We start from the raw sequence: 26,080 nt of genomic DNA, 5'->3' as shown, positions 1-26,080 counted from the left end.
TTCCACCCATTGCCCTCTTCAGTCTTCTCAGCTACTTACACTAGCTTGCTTTCTCCCTTTTTTTCAGTTCTGATGAATAGTCTTTGATACTTCTTTTATTTAAGAGACATCCGTTAGTCTTGCGAGACCATGGATCTGCGCCTGGAAAGTCTTCACACTCCAGGGCGCAGGCCTGGGCAAGGTTGTATGGAAGACCAGCAGTTGCCCATGCTGCAAGTCTCTCCTCTCCACGACACCAATGTTGTCCAAGGGAAGGGCATTTTTAGAAATTGCAGTTTTTTTAAACAAAATAAAAATGTTATCAACCTAAAACATTAACTGCTTCTCGCTTCACAAATGCTGTCTGGCCTGCTAAGTATTCCCAGCAATTTATGTTTTAGTCCTCCAATACTTGATTGCAGGTTTTTATATATCTAGTCTCAAATGTTATAATTAGGCCATCCAGCACAAAGGTCCATGTTGGTCACATCCACCATTTTAAAAGCCCCCAAAAATTCCGGATCAATTCTTGGGCCATGATTCTCTAACTAGAAGGAGGTAACCACTATAAAACAGATCGTTCATTAGGTGCTGTAAAATCAAATGATAGATGTTGAGAACATAAGGACACAAGTTGACCCTAGTGTGACTGTGGGCTCCCCCAATCCTGTGTGCCACGGAGGATACCAGAGCCCCTAGATATTGGGGCCGTGTAACCAAATTTCTAACACGCCTTCCATTCCTGTAATATTAACCCAATTGATGTGGAAGTATAATTTCTGCAAGGGGGTGGTTAGAGGATAAAAGAGCAAACCTTTTTGTCCTGTGGATGAGGAACACAGCCAGTGCAACAATGAGAGTCATCACCACAGCACATCCCATTCCCAGTCCCACAGCCAACGCTGTAAGAGAACAGCACATTATTCATTATTTAACAAAATATTAACACCTTGTGTTGCCGCAGAGTGAGTTCACCCACCCATCACCCCTTCCACAAACAATTCTTGGGATGCTGTGCTAAATTCAACACTTAAGATCAACTCCCGAACCCCATTACTCACCCTCTCCACCCCCCACTATTTCCTACTCAGTGGAATCCTATATCACACATATTAATTAGTCAATGTTACACAGCACAGAAGTGAACTCTCTACAGTCCATGACAGTCATCAAACACCAATCCTACCTTATATTCCGTCTACATTATACACCTTATATTTTGTCTGGGCAGCCTCCAACCTGATGGCATGGATATCGATTTATCCTTCCATTTAACAAATTCTCCCCCACCCCCCAACTTTCCCTGTTCCCATTCTGAACTTTTACCTCTTCACACCTGCCCATTACTTCTCCTTGGTCCCTTCTTCCTTCCCTTTATCCTGTGGTCCACTCTACTCTCCTGTCAGATTCCTTCTTCTCCAGACCTTGACCTTTCCCACCTATCACCTTCCAACGAGTCTCCTTCCCCTCCACCCACCTTTGTATTCTGGCATCTTCCCTCTTCCTTCTGGGCAGGAAGATCTGAAGAACTGGCTGTTGCCCATGCAGTGGGTTCCCCCTCTCCACGTCACCGATGTAGCTCAAGGGAAGGGCAAGAGCCGATACAGCTTGGCACCAGTGTCGTCGCAGAGGTTGCCAGAGTGAAATTGTAAACAACATCAAACTGCCTTAGGGACCCCGGCGCTGGGTTTCTTCCTCGGGGTTTACTCCCGAAGCCTTTCCCATGGGTGGTTATGGCTGCAAGGCAGCGGAAGTTTAAAATCAGAGTTTTCCTTCTAGGTGGGGAGACGTCCAAGGCTGACAAGCCCCACCTGCCCAAAGAATTCTACATTAATCCCTTTTTATTCTCTCTACATTCACATCATCTTCCCCCAGATTCTATCACTCACATACACATGGGGAGCAATTTACAGTGGCCAATTAAGCGAACAATCCATAGATCTTTATGATGTGGGAGGAAATTGGAGCACCTGACATGGAGACAAAGACCACTCAGACAAGACCGGAGGTCAGGTTTGAAACCAGGTCATTGGAGCCGTGAGGCAGCAGCTCTACTGCCTGTGCCACTGCACCATGGGCAAGCTGAGCCAAGGATGGAGACCAGTTACTTGGATGTCCAGCCAGTTCTTGACACGTCTGATCCATTCAGCGTTTTAAAGCACCAACATCTCTTTCTGCAACTCAACCCAACATCAATGCTTCCAGTGTACGATAGGAGAGGATGGTAGGATATGTGAGAGGAAATACCAGGCCTGGCCCCATCCTCACCTATTCTTTCCACTTGCACGGTTCTGCTAATCTAACACGACAAAAATCTGGTCCCTTCTTCCCACCTTGCACCAAGCTACCAATATCATCTTGATCCATCATCTGTGTCTGCTGACATACACAGGATGAAAATGAGAAACAAAGCAGATGCTGAAACAAATACCAGATGTATCTGAAATACCCAGCAAGCTGGCTAGTATCTGCAGAATAAAAAATGGAGCCAATGCAACAGGGGGAAGACCCATGAGGCGTTGGCTCATTCTGCAGTCTGGCCTGTCAGGGTTTTTACCACACTGCTTTTAAAACTCTCATTTGGTAGAAAATTATGGGTTATTTAGCTTGTGTGTCCTCTTTCCTACTCAACAAGGCAAATGTATCAGTCCATTAGATTACTTTGACCTTTGTCTATAACAGCCTTAAAACAAAGTGCTTAACAATATAAAAATTAGCTGAGCAGTCATGAGAAAGCTGGTCTGCATTTAATGCTTCATGTGTTTTTTAAAATCAGATTTCAATGAATCCACATTGCCATTTTCACCATTACTTAAAACTTCAAAATGATTTAAAAATGGCCACAAACAGCCATACCAAGAGAAAAATCATTGGCCACTGCCTTTTTAAAAAATCTAATGTAAAATAATGTGTAAGAACACTCTTAGCTGAAGTTGACAAGATGGAGTGTGATGCAAAACTTGTTTAAAGTAGGGGACACTAGCTGACAGATTGGATTGCCAGACGATGGTCAGAGAGAGCATAATGATGTTGAAATGTCACTTCACTCTGGAGGAGGAATGACTAAACACCTACTGAAGATTCAATGTCCCCAGAAGGAAGCTTCTCTACTGCAATTGATGCAAACAGGAACGATTCCTCCCCTCAACCCCCAGGAAGATACTGGCAGGCTGCCCAGTGTGGCTCTCATGCCAACTGCATCCTTCATATCTGCCATCTGTCCTGTACATTTCAGTGACTTTGTGACCAATCTCTATAGTTAATCCTGCTGGGCAACTAGTGTGCTAATATCACTGGTGATACTTTGTACATCTGTCACTATCATCCACACAGTTAGGCTCTCAATGAGAGGATTTATTCCATTTTATTCTAATACATTCTTGTTTTCAAGTCACTCTGCGATCATCCCTTTCCCTGTGTAAGTGGTCTTCAGCAGCCCCTGTGGATTATCCACCTTCTCCAATAATATTCTGCATTCCTGAATTTAATCATTTTGCTATTGATCGTCATGCTCCTCGCTGCCAAGACCAATGTTCTGAAGCTTTCTCTTTAAACTACTCTTCAGTTCTCTTTCCCTGAATGTGCTTCTTAAAATAATTTTGTCATCAGGTTATTGCTAATGTGCTCTGTCACCTCTGCAAGTGTCATGGAGTCAATTTTTTCTGTTTGATAAGGGTCTTGTGATGCACCTTAGGAAGTTTCTGCTGCATTGAAATGATGTTTGTTTTTGTTGCAAGTCGCCATATCAGTGATGAGGATGTACTGACCGGTAAAGCCGATCTGCCTTTTTTGTGGCTGAGTCCACAGGTCCCACGTTGGCCTCATCAGGCAGATGAGAGCCCACAGAATTGGAGTTGGAAGCAAATCATCATCAGTCCTGAGGGACTGTTGAAAATGGTCAACCTTACAAAGTAGTGGAGTCCTGTCTTCAATTATGTGCGCTTCACCTACCTACAACCTACACCCTGCTTAAGGTCGCTTTATTAGAACATCCTTCCATTCCATTTCTCATCAAGCTAGCCCACTTCCCAGGAAATGCAAGTGTACTTTTTGCTACAGGCTTTCTATGAGGTAATGCATTACACACATCTCGATTCTCTGGGTGAAGATGTTGCCTCAAAATTCCTTGTTAGTGACTCTAATCCCTAGCTTTGGTCTTCCTCATCTATCTAAATAAACTCTTCCCATCATCTTGAACACAACTACCAGCATTTTTTTTTTCTGAGTCTTCAGCTGAATCTTCTTTTTCAATCATTTTTCAGGCATCTACTATCACCATGATAGTCATTGATCTTTTGTTGGGGTCAATAAATGCTAGCTACTGTGGCGTAGGCTCTACCCTGATATTTGATCCTTAACCTAGAGGAGTTGTGGCAACTTCCGCACAACCTCCTTCTCTCCGCCTACTCCTCTCTCCTCCACCACCAGAGTGTGTGTCTGCGGGACGTCATTCCTGTGCGCAGCTCACTGAATAGGCAACATTTAAGAAGGAGTTCCACAATGGGCCATTCTGAGGAAAGATGTCTCAAACTGGCCATATGCTCCTTCAAATGTAGAGGTCAATGACAGTGGTGGTGCGGTGGTTAGGTCACTGGACTGGCAGCCATTGATCAATAGGAATGAGTCCAAATCCCAGGAAGTCAGTTAGGGGAACTAAAATCCTCAAGTAGCTCTGAAATTTAAATAAACAAGTCAAATTGCAGTAAGAATGGAAGACCCCAAATGGCTAACAGAGGGAGAAGATCTGCTGTCCTTAACCTGAAGGGCCTGTACGTGACTCATGTGGCTGACTACCTCCTTGGCTCAGGGGCATCTACAAGTGGACACTGAATGTTGGCTTCTCCAATGACATTCACATCCTGAAATAAATAAAATCCAAGAGGTGTGGTTTAGATGGGGTACAGAATGGAGTCCATGTGATGGATTGAGGGAAACTGTTGCTTTTGCCAGAAGATAGAAATTAGAAAGCTATATCATTGAAAGTTCAATGTGAGACTCTTTCCCACAATAGTCGTAACTCTTGTTTCATAACTTTACATCCAAGAATGACAGATTTTTATTTAGTAAGTGAGATGGCTTGAGGTTAGATACAAACCACGCTGATCTCACTCTATCAGGGTAGATAGCCCATTCCTTTTCCTCATACTTGTCTCTCTACATCTACAGCATTCAAAATTGGAAAATTCGGGTGGGAATGTGTGGGTAAAGGTTGTCACTCATGATAAAGACAGATGTAGTTGGGATTTAACAAAGAGGACTAAGAACAAAGGCATTCAGACATTGAGTTCTACATACCTTCGTTCACCTCTGATTCATCGTCAGCCTCACCAGGTGGTCCTTCTGTCAAAACGGCATCAAAGCAGAAAGTTAGGGATCTGCTTGCAATTGGTTATGTTAGCACAGTTCAACAAAGACTAGTGTCTCAAATTGAGGGAAGCCAACTGGAAAATAATGATGATTCCCATGTAGGAATGCCCTTGTGATTTGGGAGTTTGGAATTTCATTTTCAAGCTCCTGACCTTCAGTTCCATGTCCTGAGTCAGTGCCCAGACCTTCAGGCTCCTGACTGCTGAAGAGTCCCCGTTTCTAAAGTGGACTTTGCAGCACTCACTGAGATCTTGACTCTCATGAATAACCTGAACATAGCCAAGAGTAATGGTATACAGGCAGGACTGGCAAACCATCCCTCAAAGCAAAGTTTGAAGGGAAATCTGGGAGGGGAAGGAGAGGAGGGTGTACAGAAAGGGAAATAAAATTGTATATGTGGCCTGGTTACACAACAATGCTCTATTAATAAAAACGCTGGAGACGGGAGCTAAGTTTCATGGTTCTTTACTGGCAGAATCCGAACCCGGCACACACGTACAGATCTATACGCACCTAATAGCGCATGCAACGACGTGTTACTAAAACATAAAGTAGTCCCCTATTATACTGTAGGCTACACGGTACACTCCTCCCCTTTTAATAGTGTATCAACTTTTTTTTTACTGGGGCATTATGCTAAACAAATATGTTTACTCTTAACATACAAACGCCTACCATTTGTTTACTCAGCAACTTAATAATATCAAGTTATAACAAAGTAGCGTAATAATATCGAATTATAACAAGCCTTTTTTTTTACTTTTGGTCTAAGACACATTTATAACTCAAGTCTCGGTGGGGGGGGGGTGTCTTCTCTAAATTGTCTGGCACTGAAGCAAATAGGTCTTCACTCTATTGACTGGAATAAATTGAACGATCCACAAATTGGCAGGTTCCAGCCATAAAGAGCAGTCACCTCCATCTTGCAAAGATGACGAAAGCAAAGTGAAATCTGTGAACAGGTGAATGTTATTCTTAAAAATATGTACAATCATCAAAACTGAGATGGCATTGGAAAGTGTCTACAACTGGAGTGTTCTTCAGTCTGTCAAGAAACTTGTTTGTTTTAATACAGATTTCCATGTAAAAGTCATGAAAAGTTGATCTCTGAGCATAGGGAGTTAAGAAGATGTGCACCTTCAACTTGCTAAGAGTTCTAGGCAGCAGATCACCTCTATAATGAAGACTCCTCTGTGCAGCTGTCCTAGATATATACGCATCTTTGTGCTATCACTTGTTTTCCTTACCCATATCTCATTTGTTCCAACTGAGCTAATTACACAGCCAATCTTCGTATTCTCCTTAGATTCCAAATAGATAGCCTGACCTTTATGATACCATCTCTTATCGTGATATAACTTTCCATCTTCTATTTGTGCTTCATATCTTTGTGCTGGTGATTCAGCAGGAGTGCTGGGAAGATGCTCAGGAGAAGACAGAGATGTTGGTCTTTTCGGAGATTTAAGCTTATCGCGAGTTCGCAGATCTTCCATTATCTGTTCATCTGTTAACAAGTAATTTATCTGCACAGGTGCAGGTTTTTGTCTTTTGGCTGTAATTGGAGCAGGGTCATTAGGTCTCCTCTTTAGTTTTCTAATCATTATTGGCTTTACCTCCATAGAATCTCCTGTGAGTTCCATTGTCAGCCTCTCATTCTCAATCATCTTTTTCCTTTTTTCTAACTCAATCTTTTTATCTTCAAATTCTTTCACTGCTGCTTTCTTCTCTTTAATATAATTCCTTTCCACTTGTTCTGTCTCCAGTTGCAGAAAAAGCTCAGCATTTCGTATTCTTTCCTTGTATTGTTGATCTAGTTTCTTCATCCTTTTCTGATACTCCTGCAAAGTGCCTTCCTGTAACTGCTGTAGCTGTCTTCTGAGAGATGTCAATTTCTCCTGGTACATCTGCTCTTTTACTTCCAGGTAGTCTTCATCATCCTGTTTATTGGCAATATCTGTCTCCATTGCATCCTCTGTATCTTCATCCAAGTTGCAGCCACGGATACTGCGTTCGTCCTCATCGTCGACGCTGTCTAGCTCCTCCTCGTTGTTGTAATAGTCAACAATGGCTGAGAGGAGAGCTGCGGACATCTTCCCCGCCGAGCTGTCCTCCTTTGTTGACACATCTAGTGCCTTGATGGTGTGCCAATCCAACTGGATTTTCCTGAGCCATTCACGTCCCAGCAACGGTGGTCCTCCATTTTCGGTACATAGAGGTTCAGCTGCTGTGTTTTGTCTCTGTAGGTCACTGTCACTTTAGTTTTGCCTTTGGGATGCACTTTCTGTCCTGTGTAAGTCTTTAGCAGTAGTTTAGTTTGTTTCAGAGGTATGTGAGAAAAACAGTCATTTGTAGTCGTGTACAGAGATCACTGTTAAAGCTGAGCCTGTGTCCAACTCTATATTCAGTCTCATGCCTGCCACCCGTGGGGTGATCCATATTACTCTTCAATCATCTGACTCTTTCATGCTGTGAAGTTGCAGACAAGACAATTCACTTTTGTCTGAATCGTTTTCATCAGAACTGCTTTCTTCCATTTATGATTATGATTATGAGAACACGCAGTCCCCTTTTATTGTCATTTAGTAATGCATGCATTAAGAAATGATAAAATGTTTTTCCAGAATGATATCATGAAAACACATGACAAGCCGACTTAAAAACTAACAAAAACCACATAAATATAACATTTAGTTACAACAGTGCAAAGCAATACTGTGATTTGATAAGAACAGACCATGGCACAGTAAAAGTCTCAAAGTCTCTCGAAAGTCCTATCATCTCATGCAGACGGTAAACCTCCAGCGCCGCCAACTTGCCGATGCAGCATCCTGGAAGCATCTGACCACAGTCTGACTCCGAGTCTGTCTGAAAACTCCAAGATTCCGACCACCTCTTCGACGCCGAGCACCGAGCACCATCTCTGTCGAGCGTTTCGACCCTGGCCCGGTCCTTCATCTCCGGAGATTCTCGATTGCACAGTAGCAGCGGCAGCGAAGCAGGCATTTCAGAAGTTACTCCAGATGTTCCTCTGCACTTCTCACAGCTGTCCCCATCAAATCCGGATTTTGCACAGCAATTTTGTGTACATTGTTGTGTTTTCCTTTCTGGGTTTTCTTGTTTCTCTGTATTTTGTCCTTTTTCTGCTGTTTACTAGCTTTGCATACTCTGCCAGTGTGGCCCTGTTTGCCACAGTTTCTGCATTCTTTGGCTTTAAACCAACAGTCATCAGGGTCATGTGACATGTTCCCACAATGGTAACATCTCTTTTATTCATTTCTGTTCAGTCACATTTTATTCATAGCATATTCCAGAGATTTTTGTTATATCTCTGAAACACCCCATGCTGCCATTTCCATTGATATTGCAATGTTCAGTGCCTTCTCTAATGTAAGGTCTCTTTCACCCAAGAGCTTCTTCTGTGTGGTTTCATAGTGCATGCCACACACTAACCTGTCCCTCAATGTGACCAGCTCCAAATTCCCAATGTCCTGATAATTTGCGCAATTCAGCACAATATTCAGAAATGCTTTCATTTGTGCTCTGATTCCGATTGTGAAAATTAAATCTTTCAGCAATGACCAGTGGTTTAGGATTTAACTGCTGTTGGAGAGTGTCTACTATTTGCTTGAACGTTTTGTCAGCTGGCTTTTCAGGGGTTAACAAGCTCCACAGCAGCTGGTATGTTTTTGCTCCCATAATACTGAGTAAGATGCTGGCTTTCTTTTCATCATTAACACTGTTAGCCTCACAATTGGGGTAGTGGAGGTACAATTTGTCCATCTGTGCTGATCACCCCATCCTTGACTAAGCTGTTCCACAGTGAACACGATCTGTTATGAGTCAACGTGATGCTTTCAGGTCAGATCATGCATAGCACATAACTCCGCCACACCGCTCAGGTGTGTTTCTGGGGTACAGGGGCTAGCGACTCTTGTGCCTGTTTTTTTTTGTGTTCTATTGCTGAGCAGCAGTGAACCATCTGATTGGCCTATCAGAGTTCTCTTTGGGAACTAGTTGACTTGATCAGCATTTCTGATCTGGCTATTGTTCACGATTGCATTTAATTAAAAAAAATAATTCCACTCTCTCAACGTAAGTTGCCCAGTCTTCAATGCCACTATCAAATGCTGTAATGGTTCCAATCATCACCATCTTTGTTATGTTAATTTAGCCCCATTTTCCCCTTGTTTTCTTTTTGACTCACGTGTCCTTTTTGCTAGCGCCATGGGTGCACTCCATCTAGATGTGTGTGTGTCTTTCCTTTTGACCTCCCTTCTGGGGCAGGCAGACCCTCAGTCCCTGGGGGTCAGCGCCGGCTGTGTCTCGGCTGGACTTGCTGCGGCTCCGACTGTGTCTCTTGGTCTCCTGACGTTCCTGACCCCGGCTGTGCTCCCGCTTCCTTTCAGACTCGCGGCCTCGCTCTGCCTCCTTCTCCCGCTCCTTGGCTCGTTCCTTGTGCTCTTCCTCCGAGTGTCGTTATCAATTAAAACACGGTGTTCCGATACGATGTAGGTTCATTAACCTCGTCGCCAATTTGTTGTGTATGTGGCCAGGTTACACAACAATGCTATTAGTAAAAACGCCGGAGACGGGAGCTAAATTTCATGGTTCTTTACTAGCAGAATCCGAACTCGGCACACACGTACAGATCAATACGTGCCTAATGCATGCAATGACGTGTTACTAAAACATAAAGTAGTCCCTTATTATAAAGTAGGCTATACAGTACAAAAGTAAAGAGAGCAACTTAGAAAATTGAAACCCAATGGATTGAAAAGCTACAGACATAAAAGTTGCTGGTGAACGCAGCAGGCCAGGCAGCATCTCTAGGAAGAGGTGCAGTCGACCTTTCAGGCCGAGACCCTTCGTCAGGACTAACTGAAGGAAGAGTGAGTAAGGGATTTGAAAGTTGGAGGGGGAGGGGGAGATCCAAAATGATAGGAGAAGACAGGAGGGGGAGGGATGGAGCCAAGAGCTGGACAGGTGATAGGCAAAAGGGGATACAAGAGGATCATGGGACAGGAGGTCCGGGAAGAAAGACAAGGGGTGGGGGGGGGGACCCAGAGGATGGACAAGGGGTATATTCAGAGGGACAGAGAGCAGAGAGAGAGAAAGGGAGAGTGAGAGAAAGAATGTGTGTATAAAAATAAGTAACAGATGGGGTACGAGGGGGAGGTGGGGCATTAGCGGAAGTTAGAGAAGTCGATGTTCATGCCATCAGGTTGGAGGCTACCCAGAAGGAATATAAGGTGTCGTTTCTCCAACCTGAGTGTGGCTTCATCTTTACAGTAGAGGAGGCCATGGATAGACATGTCAGAATGGGAATGGGATGTGGAATTAAAATCTCTCCCCCTCCTGTCTTCTCCTATCATTTTGGATCTCCCCCTCCCCCTAACTTTCAAATCCCTTGCTCACTCTTCCTTCAGTTAGTCCTGACGAAGGGTCTCGGCCTGAAACGTCGACTGCACCTCTTCCTAGAGATGCTGCCTGGCCTGCTGCGTTCACCAGTAACTTTTATGTGTGTTGCTTGAATTTCCAGCATCTGCAGAATTCCTGTTGTTTGGATTGAAAAGCTGTCACCCAGCCTGGGGCCTAGTTCAATGGCCCTCCACAAGCACCCACTGATTCCTTTCATCAAGTCAATTTTATATCCATTTGGCTAGCTCACCTTGGATCCCATGCAATCTAACCTGCCAGACTAGCCTACTATGCGGGACCTTGTCAAAGACTTTGTAGAGAACATATACTGTCTTGCCCTCATCAATCTTCTTAGTCACATCTTCAAAAAACTCAAGCAAATTCATAAAACACGTTCTCCCATACACAAAGCCAAGCTATCTCTAATAGTCCTTGTCTTTCCAAACTCCCGATGTGCCCTCCTCTACACTGGTGAGACCCACAGTAATTTGGGGACCACTTTATTGAGCACCTCTGCTCCACCCGCCAAAAGCAGATCTTCCCAATGGCCAAACATTTTAATTCCCATTTCCATTCCAAAATGTCAGTCCATGGCCTCCTGTTGTGCCACAATGAGACTACCCTCAGGGTGGAGGAACAACACCTTACATTCCATCTGGGTAGCCTCCAACCTGATGGCATGAATATCACTTTCTCTTTCTGGTAAAAAAAATTTTCCCTCCTCCTCTCCTCCTTTTCTATTGGCCACTCTGGCCTCTTAACTCTTCTCATCTGTCTATCACCTCTCTCTGGATCTCCTCCTCTTTCCCCTCCTCCTATGCATCCACTTCCCTCTCCCACCAGATTCCTTCTTCTCCAGTCTTTCTTACCCACTTGACTTCACCTATCACCTTTCAGCTATCCTCTTTCCCCTCCCCCACCTTTTTATTCTGTTGTCTTCCCCCTTCCTTTCCAGTCCTGAAGAAGGTTCTTGGCCCAAAATATCACTGTTTATTCATTTCCATGGATACAGCCTGACCTGCTGAGGTCCTTCAGCATTTTGTGTGTGTTGTGGAGGTAGATTCTGTCTCTCAGAATTCCCTCCAGTAACTTTCACACCATTAGTGTTAATCAACAGGCCTGTAGTTCTGTTTCCTTGCAGGCCTCCTTAAATTAAAGCACAACATTAGCCTCCAGTCTTTCAGTACCTCACCCATAGCTAACAATGATACAACGACCCCAGCAACTCCCTCTCTTGCTTTTCACAATGTCCAAGGATACACTTGGTCTGCTGCTGAACTCTCCAATCTCCCTTTCGAAAGACTCTCACTTCCTAGATATCCCTTTACCTACAAACAGTGTCTCCCTATCAACCTTTGCATTCATCTAATGCCATCAACGGTAGCCTTGGCCCAATGAACAGCTTTAATTTGTGGACCAATTCCATCTTTTTCCATAACTATTTAAAAATTAATAGAACCAAGATAACTGGTCCCAGAGTGCACCCCCATTAACATCTGCCCAGCCTCATTTCTCAACAGAGGCACGAATATTGCACCCCACCCTCGAGGAGGGCCATTGACATATTGCTTGAGCAAACATTCCTGGACATACTTAAATTCTACTCCATTTAAGTCCTAGGCACTATGGCAATCCCATTCAATATTATAGAAGTTAAAGTCACCTTCCATCACAACCCTATTATTCTTACAGCTATCTCTGACCCCCTTACATATTTGTTCCTCTAATTCCTGCGGATGTTGAGGATAACTATAGTACAATCCCATTCTTTCTCGTAAGTTCCACCCATATAGTGCCAATGCACAACCTTCCGAATATCCTCTAAGTATGCCATGATGTTCTCCCCAGTCAAAAACACAACTCCCCTCCTCATTTACCACCACTAGGACGATATGGAACTGAGTTCCTTCCCCAATGACCGGCAGCACCCGTGTAAGTTACTTACCCATTTTGGTCGCACAGACTTTGGCACATATTTTGGAAAATAAGAACCGGTTCCCATTTCCTCCACACCCCCCGTACAGGAAGGTCTTGCACTTCTTCTTTGCAAGGTCAAAGTAAAACAGCAGGTACCGCCCTTTGCATTCCCCCGGGTCCTTCGGCAGCAAGCAAGCCCTGTCTGTCGAGAGAGCACAGGGGAAGAAAGGTCACCTCAGTCACAAGGGGGAATGGGCAGTGCTGCTGAGGAAGGTCAGGGAAGATCAGTGGCATGGAGAGTATGGGATTCTGGCACTGAAAAGGAGTTGAGGGCTTGGTCATATTGAATGGTGGGCCAGGCTTGAGGGGCTGAGTGGCCTCCTGCTCCTTTTATCCTGTTTTCTTTTGTGCGCCATGCTACAAACAAAATCATGCCTTTCTGGCTACTGGAATGCAACAGACTTTGTTATAGAGAACTTAAGAGCAGTACAGCACAGGAATGGGCCCTTGACCGACAGTGTTGTGCTGAACCAATTAAATTAGTCATCAAATGGCCAACTAAACTAATCTCTTCTACCTACACAATGTCTATATCCATCCATTTTCCTCACATTCACATGCCTACCTGCACATCTCTTAAATGTTCCCAAAGTATCTGCCTCGACCACCACCCTTGGTAGCCCATTCCAAGCACCAGCTCTCTCTGTAAAACACTTGCCCCGGACATCTCCTTTGAAATTGCTCCCTCTCACCTTAAATGCACGCCCTCTGATATTAGAAATTTCAACCTTGGGAAAAAGATGGTGTCTACCCTGCCTTGTCTATCATAATTTTATAAACCTCTATCAGATCTCCCCTTGGCCTCCGCCGCTCCGGAGAAAAGAACCCAAACTCATCCACCCTGTCAGTAGATCACATGCCCGCCAATCCAGGCAGCATCCTGGGAAACCTCTTCTCTCTTTCCAAAGCCTTGACATCCTTCCTATGATGGGGCAACTAGAATGTATGCAATACCCCAGATGTAGACTAACTAGAGTTTTATAAATCAGCAACAGAACATCCTGACTTTTCAACTCAATGCCTCAACAAATAAAGGCAAACACACCGCATGCCTTCTTAACCATCCTATCAACCTGTGTAGCCACTTTCTGTTTGTGTGTATTTTTTCATTGATTCTATTGTATCTCTTTGTTCTACTGTGAATGCCTGCAAGAAGACGAACCTCAGGGTTGTATATGGGTGACATATACATACTTTGATCATAAATTTACTTTGAGCTGTGAAAGCTCTTTCCTCTTGCCAGTGAGTCTGGAACTCTGAATTCTAGCCCCAGGAATAGGAGGTTGCCTGTTAGGATTGAGAACAGGAGAGGAACTCTGTTTAAGAGTTGCGAATGTGTAAGGGAATGTGAGAGAGTTCAGTTATGACCCTGGTGCGGCTGATCCTTGCTCCTCTTCCCGATGTATTCAGAATCATTCACCAATTCACGCACCATGGTTCCAGCTCAGACATGCCTCACGGTGCTGTTCAGTGTAAGATTAGGTTCTACTCCAAGTGATAAGCAGCATGGAGATCAGAGAGACTCATCCCATTAGCAACTGGCTGCTGAGTCCTCCACTCCATGGCAGTGTCCCTGAAGATGCAAGATTTTGCCACTAGATGGAGGTCTTTCTCACGTCATTACAGTGCAGGAGGAGGCCAAACAGCCCTTTGGGTCTTTGCCAGCTCTCACTGCATTTTCACCAGTCCCATTTCCCCAATTTGTCTCTTGCAGTCTCTACCCTCTTGTGTGCCCATCACCTTCAACCTGATTCTCCTGCCAGCTACCTACAATTTACAGTGGCCATTTGACCGATCCCAACCTGCACGCCTTTAGGATGTGGGAGGAAACCAGAGTGCCCGGGGGAAACCCACGTGTCAGAAGAGAACGTGCAACCTCCACACGGGCCAGACCTGAGATCAGAATTGAAGCCAGGTCTTTGGCGCAGTGCAGCAGCTGCATGACCTACTACATCACTATGTCACCCCTGAGCCCTATTTGTGATTGTACACCTATAGCAACACTGCTCTGGGGCACAGACAAGGGGATTTTGTGAGGGATTACCTGCCTGGGACTCAGTGCCAGAGCAGGCTGTCGACTCAAGTATCTCAGACATGCAACACCCTTACTCCCCAAAGCCCTCACCACTCTACCAGGGGGTAAACGAGGATCTGGAGGAACTGATGGACTTTTACCGCTGTACCATTGAGAGCATACTCACCAACTGCATCTCAGTGTGGTATGGCAATTGTCCTGTATCGGACTGCAAAGCACTCCAACGTGTGGTGAAAACTGCCTAGTGGATTATTGGCACCCAATTGCCCACCATTGAGAACATCTACCATAAGCGCTGCCTGGGCAGGGTGAAAAGCATTATCAGGGATGCATCTCACCCTAACCATGGACTTTTTACTCTCCTCCCATCTGTTAGGTGTTACAGGAGCCTCCACTCCCACACCAGCAGGCACAGGAAGAGCTTCTTCCCTGAGGCTGTGACACTGCTGAACCTCACATCACAGCGCTAAGCAGTATTGCATCCGTATTGTACTGTCTCAGTACTTTTATATTTGTTTTTTTTGTAATATAATTTTTATTGAATTTTCAAAAGGAATACATGAAAAAATGGAATCTACCCTCCCCCCTCCCATTAACCCTTCCCCCCCCCCCCCATATATAGTCCTACCTAAAAAGAAGGAAAGAAACAAGAAAGAAAGGAAGAAAAGAACCGCCTGGGTATTGGAAGGTTTCCACATGCTCCATGGGATTCAAAATAAATTTGGTATAATTATTCGTTACTTTCCCCAAGTGACCAAAGTCTTTATCGGAGCACTTAAATATGCCATCCTATCTTTTGTAAGTAAGGGAGCCAAATATTCAAAAATGTTACATATTTGTCTCTTAAATTATAAGTAGTTTTTTCGAGTGGAATAGAACTAGCCATTTCATTATTCCAACGATCCATACTTAAATACGAATCAGATTTCCAAGTAACTGCTATAGTCTTCTTAGCTACTGCCAATGCAATTTTTATAAATTCTTTCTGATATTTATTCAATTTAAGTTTCGGTTTTATCCCTTCAATATCACCTAATAGAAATAATACAGGGTTATGTGGAAGTTGAGTTCCAGTAATTTGTTCCAATAAGATTCTTAAATTTATCCAAAAGGGTTGAATTTTAAAACAAGACCAAGTAGAATGTAAAAAAGTACCAATTTCTTGATTACACCGAAAACATTTATCAGATAGATTTGAATTTAATCTATTTATTTTTTGCGGTGTAATATATAATTGGTGTAAAAAATTATATTGTACTAATCTAAGTTGAACATTTATTGTATTTGTCATACTGTCAAGACAAAGTCTTGACCAATTTGTTTCATCAATATTAATATTCAGATCTGTTTCCCATTTTTGCTTTGACTTATGGGTTCCTTGTTTAATTGTCTGTTCTTGAATCAAATTATACATACAAGAAATAAATTTTTTAATTTTCCCTTTTTGTATTAAAATTTCAATTTCATTAGGTTTTGGCAAAAACATTGTTTGACCCAGCTTACCTTTTAAGTAAGCCCTTAATTGAAAGTAACAAAAGAAAGTATTATTAGATATTTTATATTTATCCTTTAATTGTTCAAGTGACATCAATATACCTCGTTCAAAACAATCTCCTATAAATTTAATCCCTTTTTGGTACCAATTATATAAAAGTTGATTGTCCATTGTAAAAGGAATACGTCTGTTTTGGAACAAAGGCCTCCTTGCTAATAAAGATTTCTGTGTTTCATTATCAACATTTATCTTATTCCATAGATCAATCAAATGTGTTAATATAGGAGATTCTTTCTTTTCCCGTATCAATTTAGATTCCCATTTATATATAAAATCTTCAGTTCTATTTTAATCCATGCTGGTTTTCAATCATCGAAGAAAGATGCAATAAATCTAAGTTGATTTGCTTTATAATAGTTTTTAAAGTTTGGAAGTTGTAACCCTCCTAACCCAAATTTACATGTCAATTTTTCCAATGATATTCTTGACATTTTACCTTTCCAAAGAAATGTTCTCACACATTTATTTAACTCTTGAAAAAATTTCTGTGGCAATTGTATTGGTAATGTTTGAAACAAATACTGTAATCTAGGAAATATATTCATTTTTACAACATTGACTCTACCTACTAATGTTATTGGTAATATCATCCATTTGTCAAGATCTTCTTGAATTTTTTTCAATAGTGGTAGATAATTAAATTTATATAAATTCTTTACATCATTATCAAGTCTTATACCTAAATACTTTATACCATCTACCGGCCATCTAAATTGGGTTACTAATCGACATTGACTATAGTCTCCTTTAGTAAGAGGTAAAATTTCACTTTTATCCCAATTTATTTTGTAACCTGATACCTTCCCATATTCATCCAATCTAGAAGATAATTTATGTAACGAATGTTGTGGGTTTGTTAAATAGATCAAAACATCATCGGCAAAAAGATTAATTTTATATTCCTCCTGATTAACTCTAAAACCCATAATATCTGGATCAATTCTAATTAGTTCTGCTAATGGCTCTATCGCCAATACAAATAAAGCAGGTGATAGTGGACAACCTTGTCTAGTTGACCTTTTTAACTGGAATGGTGTTGAAATTTGAGAGTTTGTCACTACTTTAGCTTTAGGGTTAGAATTTAAAGTTTTAATCCAATTTATAAAAGATGTTCCTAACCCATATTTTTCTAGTACTTTAAATAAAAAATCCCATTCTAATCTATCAAATGCTTTTTCTGCATCCAAAGCTACTACTATACTCTTCTCATCCCTTTTTTGTGCCAAATGAATTATACTGAATAGCCGGGTTACATTATCTGCCAATTGTCTATTTTTAATAAATCCTGTTTGATCCATATGTATTAATTTTGGTAAATATTTAGATAATCTATTTGATAAAATTTTTGCTATTATTTTATAATCCGTATTCAATAAAGAAATAGGCCTGTATGATGTTGGTTTCATAGGGTCTCTGTCTTTTTTTGGCAATACTATTACAATTGCTGTTGAAAAAGATTCTGGAAGTTTATGTATTTTTTCTGCTTGACGTATTAGTTCCATAAAAAGAGGAAATAATAAATCTTTAAATTTTTTATAAAATTCAGGTGGAAAACCATCTTCTCCTGGAGACTTATTGCTTTGGAGTGATCCTAAAGCTTCTTCAACTTCTTTTAATGTAAAAGGCATATCTAATCCCTTCTGTTCTTCCAAATTCAATTTTGGAAGAGAAACTTGTGATAAAAACCTTTCTATCTCGTTAACATCATTTTGGGATTCTGATTGATATAATTCAGAATAGAAATTCTTAAAGGTTTCATTTATTTCAAGAGGTTTATAAGATATTTTATTTGCCCTTGTTCTAATTGCATTTATTGTTTTGGAAGCTTGTTCTGTTTTCAACTGCCAGGCAAGAATTTTATGTGCTCTCTCACCTAACTCATAATACCTTTGTTTAGTTCTTATAATTGCTTTTTCCGTTCTACATGTCTGAAGCGTATTATATTGTAACTTCTTATTGACGTTGTTTTCGTTTTTCTTCTGACATAGATCTTTGAGATTCTTTTTCTAATTTTGTAATCTCTTTTTCCAATTGATCTAGTTCTGCCATATATTCTTTCTTAATTTTAGACGTATAACTTATTATCTGGCCCCTAAGATATGCTTTCATCGCATCCCATAATATAAATTTATCATCCACTGAATGAAAATTTGTATCCAAAAAAAATTGAATCTGTTTTTTCATAAAATCACAAAAATCTTGACGTTTTAATAATGTTGAATTAAATCTCCATCTATAAGCCACTTCTTCCTTATCAGCCATTATTATTGTCATTAATAAAGGGGAATGATCTGATAATATTCTTGCTTTATATTCCATATTTTTCACTCTGTGTTGAATATGCATTGATAATAGAAACAAATCTATCCTTGAAAAAGTTTTATGTCTATGGGAGTAGAACGAATAGTCTCTTTCTTTAGGATTGATTCTTCTCCATATATCAATCAAATTTAAATCCTTCAAAAGTTAAATTTACTACCTTCGATTTTATAACAGCCTTGGTTGATCTATCTAAGACTGGGTCTAAGCAAAAATTAAAATCTCCTCCAATTAATATTTTTTCATGCGCATCCGCCAAATTCAGAAAAGCTTCTTGTATGAATTTTGCATCATTTTCGTTTGGTGCATAAATATTCATAAAAGTCCATAGTTCAGAAAAAAGTTGACAATGTATAATCACATATCTCCCCGCAGAATCAGTTATTACATTTTGTATTCTAATTGGTAACGTTTTATTGATCAAAATTGCTACTCCCCTCGCTTTTGAATTAAATGAAGCCGCAACAACACTACCCACCCATTCTCTCTTTAGTTTCTGATGTTCTGTTTCCGTTAAGTGCGTTTCCTGTAAAAAAGCTAAATCTATCTTCATTTTTTTAATATGTGTTAAGATTCTTTTTCTTTTCACTGGTCCATTAAGCCCGTTAACATTAAAACTCAAAAAATTCAATAAATTAGTCATTATTCTTAACAAAGTTACTCCAATCTAAAACATTATTTATCTTCTCAACTCTCATAGTTCCTTGGGGAATCTCTTTAAACTTCACCATGTTGCTATGTCTCTCCCTCCCAACCTTCCAGGCAGAAAGAAAAAAGAAGATAGAAAAAAAACAAAAAAAGAAAAAACAAAATACCCTCCCACTAATGTTGTGAATGAAAGGATACACAACACTACCCCCCTCCATTTTACGGGTCGTGGCAAAAGCCACGCTTGCACACATGACTAGCGTAGCAATCGATCAGTGCTTCCTCCAGCTCCCCCGCAACAAAAAAAAACATTTTATATATTTATATATATATATATATATATATAGATAGATAAAATTAGTACTACGATTCCCAACTAATATTCCTCCAGTTTTAACCTTTCTTACCCCCCTCATATAATTAATAATATATTTATACATTCATCCAGTACTTTTATATTTGTGTGCTGTAGCACTTTTTTTATTCGCAGTTATTTTGTAAATAACACTATTCTTTGCATTTCTGGTCAGATGCTAAATGCATTTCATTGGCTTTGTATCTGTACTCAGCACAATGACAATAAAGTTGAATCTAATCTAATCTAATGTGTGTGTATATATATATATATATATATATATATATATAATGTATTCCTCCCCTCTATTTTTCATTCCTGACGAAGGGTCCCAACTGTCCATTTCACCCCTCAGATGCTGCCCAGCCCACTGAGTTCCTCCAGTAGATTGTGTGTCACTCTGTTTCAACATCTGCATTCTCCTGTGGGTCCGAGATCTGGACATAACCTGTCCAGCTGTGGATTTCACTCCCTAAGGCTCTCCACCTCTCGACGTCTTCCGGAAATGCTGCTGGAAACTTAGCTCTGCTGCACTGCTCTCTCTAGACGAAACATCCCCGGCAACTTAGAGAGTGAGAAGGTGGAGAGGATTGGAGAGTGAAGTCCCTTGCTGGGAGCTCAGTCCGATGAAGACACGGACACCAGGGGTGAAGCAGGTGCCGTGGGGAAGCAGCCCACCTCAGGACTGATTCCTCAGCTCCTTCTAACAATCACCTTAACCCAGGTCGTGTCGAAACTTTCCTCTTTTTTCCAAGGTTGATATTGGGATTTGAGTGGGATATTTAGAGGAGAGGTAATAGTTACAGCCGCCTGCACCTCAAGCTGCCCCCTCTCTGGGCTGACCTCCTGCCCTCAAACCCTCATGCCTCTGGTTAAAGCCATCTATTTCAGGTAGACTTGTGGCCACTGCATAGAACTGGCAAGGTAGAAGCAGTTCCTGCTTTGCTACTGATCTCTCACCAATAGACTGGGTCTGAGACCCCAGACAGACATTGTGTATCAAGATTTTACATACCGCCCTGTGGATAGGTCTCATCTGCACGATCTGAGCAGTTCTTCATGCAGGCCTTGTCAGTGGCGAAACGGTTCGCATTTCCTCCTGCCCCTCTATATGCAAAAATCTTACAGCGGTCTGTAGGTTTGTTGTAATAAAATCTCACAGAAGGATTATTTCCTGTCTGACCTTCATCCATCGGCAGGTTGCAAGCTGTAAAGCAGGTAAGGAAGTAGGTTATTACAAGAAAAGAGGCACAAGGGACTGGAGATTCTGGAAGCTGCAGCAACACACAACCTGGTGGAGGAGCTCAGCATCTGATGGAGGGGGGAGCAGGGGAAATGGAACATCAATGGTTTGGGTCGAGACTCTACACCAGGACTGTGAGTGGAGAGGGGAGACAGTTGGTGTAAAGAGAAAAGGGGATGAGATGAGATAGGGGTCAGTAGATAATTGGTGTACCAAGGAGCGATAGAGGATGAGGTAGCATTGGAATCCATTAAGTAAGGAGGACGATAATGGGGACAATTTGGGGAGAGGTAAGTGGATGGAAATGGCTGGGGGTGGGGATTGGTGGGCAGCATTGTAAGTAGGTGGACAAACATGGGTGATGGGAGGATGGAGGGGATTATATGGAAAGGAACACAAATGGGAGAACTGGGGGTGGATCAGAAGGTGTGGGAGGAGCAGGGGAACACACAGGGAATAAGGATGATCTGAAACCGGGAAAATTCAGCGTTCACCCCATTGGGTTGTAGGTTATGCAGCCAGTTTCTTCTCACTTCAGAATACTTTAAACTTTATACTTTATTGTCGCCAAACAATTGATACTAGACTGTACAATCATCACAGCGATATTTGATTCTGCGCTTCCCGCTCCCTGGGTTAAACAAATAATAAATATTAAAACTATTAAAAATAATAAAAATTAGTAAATATTAAAAATTTAAATTATAAATCATAAATAGAAAAATGGAAAGTAAGGTAGTGCAAAAAAACCGAGATGCTGGTCCGGATATTTGGAGGGTACGGCCCAGATCCAGGTCAGGATCCGTTCAGCAGTCTTATCACAGTTGGAAAGAAGCTGTTCCCAAATCTGGCCGTATGAGTCTTCAAGCTCCTGAGTCTTCTCCCGGAGGGAAGAGGGATGAAAAGAATCAGCCTTCCCCCAAATTAGAGCCTCAGTTTCAGGACTACTCTTGTTCCACTCCACAGCAACAGTAAGACTTACAGAGATATGGTCATTATCTCCAAAGTGCTCTCCTAACTCTTCAACCATTTGTCCCAGAGCAGCTTCCGAGACTAAGTTCAGCTCTATCCATTCTCTAGAGGACAAAATCTCTCTTACTCACGTGATATATATGAGCTCTTAAAAATAATGCTCCCCCCAGAATCAGAATCAGGTTTATTATCACAAAAATATGTCATGAAATCTGTGGTTTTGTGTCAGCAATACAGTTCAAGGCATATAAAAAAAGATACAAAAAATAAATAAATAGAACAAAGGACGAATAACAAGGTAGGGTTCACAGTTTCATGGACCATTCAAAAGATCTGATGTTGGAGGGGTGAAGCTGTTTCTAAAACGTTAAGTGTGAGCCCTCAGGGTCTTGCTCCACCTCCCTGGTGGTAGTGGCACTAAGAGGGCATGTCCCCGATGGTGAGGGTCTTTAGTGACAGATGCCACCGTCTTGAGCCAACACCTTTTGAAGATGTCCTCATTGGTGGAGGGTTGTACCTGTGAGTCTAGAACCTTCTGCAGCATCTTGCAATCCTATATATTTGAGGCTCCATACCAGGCTATAATGCAACCAGTCAGAATGCTCTCCATTGTACTTCTTTAGAAATTTGCTAGAGTCTTTGGTGACATGCCAAATCACTTCAAACTCCTAATGAAATAGTACCGCTGGCATACCTTCTTCAGTATGGTTGCATCAATGTGTTGTTGACACCCAGGGACTTGAAGCTGCACACCTTTTCCACCACTGACCCCTCAATGAGGACTAGTGCGTGCACTCCCAACTCCTCCTTCTTAAAGTCCACAATCCACGTCTTGGTCTTGCTGAGACTGAACGTGAGGTTGCCTAAGCGTTTCACTACTGTGATCCCAGTCAATATCAGTAGAACAGAGAGATCTGGGAATACAGAACTATAATTCCTTGCAAGTGGTGGATAGGTTCATAAAGCGAGCTTTCGGCACATTGGTCTCCATAAATCAAAGTATTGAGTACGGGAGTTGGGATGCTATGTTGAAGTTGTATAAGACATTGGTGAGGCCTAATTTGGAGCACTGTGTGTAGTTCTGGTCACCCACCTAGGGAAGGTTATCATTAAGATTGAGAGAGTGCAGGGAAAATTTACAAAGGTGTTGAGCACCTGAATTATAGGGAAGGGTTGAACTTTATCCCCTAGAGCAAAGGAGACTAAGGAGAGATTTGATAGAGGTACACCGTATACAAAATTCTGAGGGTTACAGGCTTTTTACACTGAGGTTGAGTGAGTCTAGAATTAGAGTCATGGGTGAAAGGTGAAAGGTGAAATCTTTAAAGGGAACATGAGGGGGACTTCACTCAGAGGGTGGAGTTAGATGGCAGCGCGTTGGGTTGCAGGAGCCCCTCGGGGGCCAACCAAAGGTGATCTTTTCTTTGTTAACTGTGGTTTTTATGATTGTAAGGCGACACTGGACTCCAAGAACTACAGGTACAGCAGGTCTACCGCATCAGTGAGCTGCTCGTTGTTCTGAGCAGCTGGCCGGGACATCGAAGGAACCGGCCAGCGGCTGGGTCAGAGAAGAAGAAGCCAGCGGCTGGATCGGAGAAGGAGAAGGAGCCGATCAGGATTTTGGAGGAGTCTTTCAGGATGTCAGAGGTATGGAAGAGCTGAACTGGCTGCAGACTGTATTGCTGCCTGCTGCTCGGAAGCATCGGAGTTGGTGCAGTATAACCGCGGGAGATTGTCTTGGACATTTCACTTGCCATCGCGAGTCTCTGTTGGACAGTGATAATATAAGGTGCCGAAGGCCTGTTACCCTTGTCTGGTGGTGGGACAGATGACGTGGGAGCTGTGTAGTCTTGGCTGTAGCGAGGACCAGGCCTCAAAGCCTCAGGCTTGCCTGCTGCTGCAGACCAGGTGACAGATGCAGAAGTGCTACAGCTTGGTGTCCACGCTCGGCCAGTCCTGGCCTTGCCCGTCAGTGCTTCCCTCCTGTGTTTGAGTGGTGGAATGACAGGCTGGATTGTTTGCATTTGTACACCGCCGGAAGACTGTACCATCGATTGCCAGACATTGTCGCTCAGGGTCTTGGACAATATAAAAGTTTTTTGAGTGAATATGCTTCTTTTCTCACTGTTCCTGAATTATGTACTCACCTTTTGAATTTTACTTGCTATTTTCAGGTTTGCTTGCTACTCTGAATGTTTTTCACCTTTGCACCAGAGGAACGTTGTCTCGTTCAGCTGTATCTATGGATGGTTTGAACGATTTGATTTGATTGAGAGCATGTGGAATGAGCAACCAACAGAAGTGGTGGATGCGGGTTTGATTTCAGCATTTAAGAGAAATTTGGACAGGTACGTGGATGGGAGGGGTGTGGTGGGGCACGATCCAGATGCAGGTCAATGGGACTAGACAGATGAATAGTTCAACACAGACTAGATGGGCTGAAGGGCCTGACTCCGAGCTGTAGTGTTCTATGATAATGCGTCTAAGTTGCAATCCTTGGTTTTTATCTTTCTTTGTGATTTGCTTCCAAACCTGCTCCTCCAGAGTCTTGGGGGCAGGTGCATAGACCTGCTGCCCAGGCTGAAATCTTACTCTACAGAATTAATCGTACCACATGGAAGCTGGTTGTTCAGCCTAACTTTCCACGCCAACCAGTGATCACCCTTCCATATCAATCCCATCCTGGTCCCTGCTCTGATTTTTATTTATTTATTTGTTTATTTGGTGTTCCAGGCCAATCTGAGCCCATGCTGCCCGATCACACCCACATGACCTACTAACCCATACGCCTGTGGAAAAGACGAGGGAACTGGAGCACCAGCAAGAAGCCCACGTGGTCAAGGGGAGAACGCACAAACACCTCACAGACAGCGGCAGGAATTGCACCGGGTCGCTGGCACTGTTAGTGTTAGCTACCAAGCCATCAAAAGTTGCCTTTTTCATGGGATGAATGTGGTGATGGGGAGTCGATGCCCAGCATGAAGACAGCATCTTGAGCACTCGACCCTCACGTTAAAGTCTAGTGCTCTACCAGCTGAGCTACCAGGCTCTAGCCCTATGTGGTTCAGGAACTTGTCTAGACACTTTTTAAAATATTGTCAGTGGCCCAGTTTCCTCCACTCCTTGGGTGAAGAAGACCTTACTCACAGCTAAATCTCTTCCCCTCACTGTAGTTTTATCTACCTATGATATGGCGTATGAGGTAATTCCTCACTGCTCTGCGGAACCAACCCAGACAAGCTCCAGTCTTTATTGGTAGCTCTGAATCAAGGGCCACAGTGAAGCCACAAGCACTAGCATTAACCTGCCAAGTGAGGCTTACACTGTGAGGTCAGACTTTAACCTTTGCCCAGGCGCAGCAGTAGCAACACAAACCCAGTGAGACAGACCCGATTCATGTTTAAGCCACATAAAGTCTATAGCCACCTTAACGTCTGCTACACATAGATATGTCAGCCATGGCCTCCTCTGCTGCCAAGATGTGGCCACTCTCAGGCTGGAGGAGAAATATCTGATATTTCACCTGGGTAGCCTCCAACCTGATAGCATAACCATCATTCCTCTAACTTCTGGAAATTTCTCCCCTCTCCCTCCCCTTTCTCTCTTTTTCCATTCCCCTTTCTGAGTTCCCTCTTACATCTTCTCTTCTCCTTACCTGCCTATCAACTCCCTATGGACTCCCTCCCCCTTCCCTTTCTTCATTGGTCCACTTCCTCTCCTATCAGATTCCTTCTTCTTCAGTCTTTTACTTTTTCCACCAATCAGCTCCCAGTTTCTTACCCCATTCCCCCTCCTCAACCCACCTACCTTCTCCTCAGCTGAGTTCACCTAATATCTTCTATCTTGTACTCCATCACCTCCCCCCCACCACCATCTTCTTATTCTGCCTTCTCCCCCTTCCTTTTCAAACCTGATGAAAAGTCTCAGCCCAAAATGTCAAATCTTTATCCCTTTCTGTAGATGCTGCCTGAGCTGCTGTGTTCCTCCAACATTTTGTGTGTTACTCTGGATTTCCAGCAACTGCAGAATGTCTTGTGTTAATCAGAATCAGGTTTAATATCACTGGCATATATCGTGAAATTTGTTGTTATGCGGCAGCAGTACATAATAACAACAATCTGTGAATTACAGTAAGTATATACATATATATATTTTAAAAAGTTAAATTAAGTAAGTAGTGCAATAAGAGAAAAAACTAGTGAGGTAGTGTTC

The 26,080-nt window shown here is 42.4% G+C and overlaps 1 protein-coding gene across 1 annotated transcript in view; it reads right to left on the bottom strand.

The window, feature by feature from the left end:
• Nucleotides 1–26,080, bottom strand: part of LOC140211790 (inter-alpha-trypsin inhibitor) — a 41,349-nt gene that overhangs the window by 2,092 nt on the left and 13,177 nt on the right. The window contains exons 2-5 of the mRNA XM_072281939.1: nt 20,669–20,860; nt 12,710–12,883; nt 5,275–5,319; nt 794–881 (exon numbers count right to left, since the gene is read on the bottom strand). Coding sequence (XP_072138040.1) covers nt 794–881; nt 5,275–5,319; nt 12,710–12,883; nt 20,669–20,860 — 499 coding nt within the window. The remainder of the gene's footprint in view (nt 1–793; nt 882–5,274; nt 5,320–12,709; nt 12,884–20,668; nt 20,861–26,080) is intronic.

This window comes from Mobula birostris, chromosome 18 (genome assembly GCF_030028105.1).
Source record: "Mobula birostris isolate sMobBir1 chromosome 18, sMobBir1.hap1, whole genome shotgun sequence".
NCBI classification, from domain to species: Eukaryota; Metazoa; Chordata; class Chondrichthyes; order Myliobatiformes; family Myliobatidae; genus Mobula; species Mobula birostris.
The sequence above is the reverse complement of the archived record's forward strand: the minus strand, read 5'-3'. Positions and strand labels throughout refer to the sequence as shown.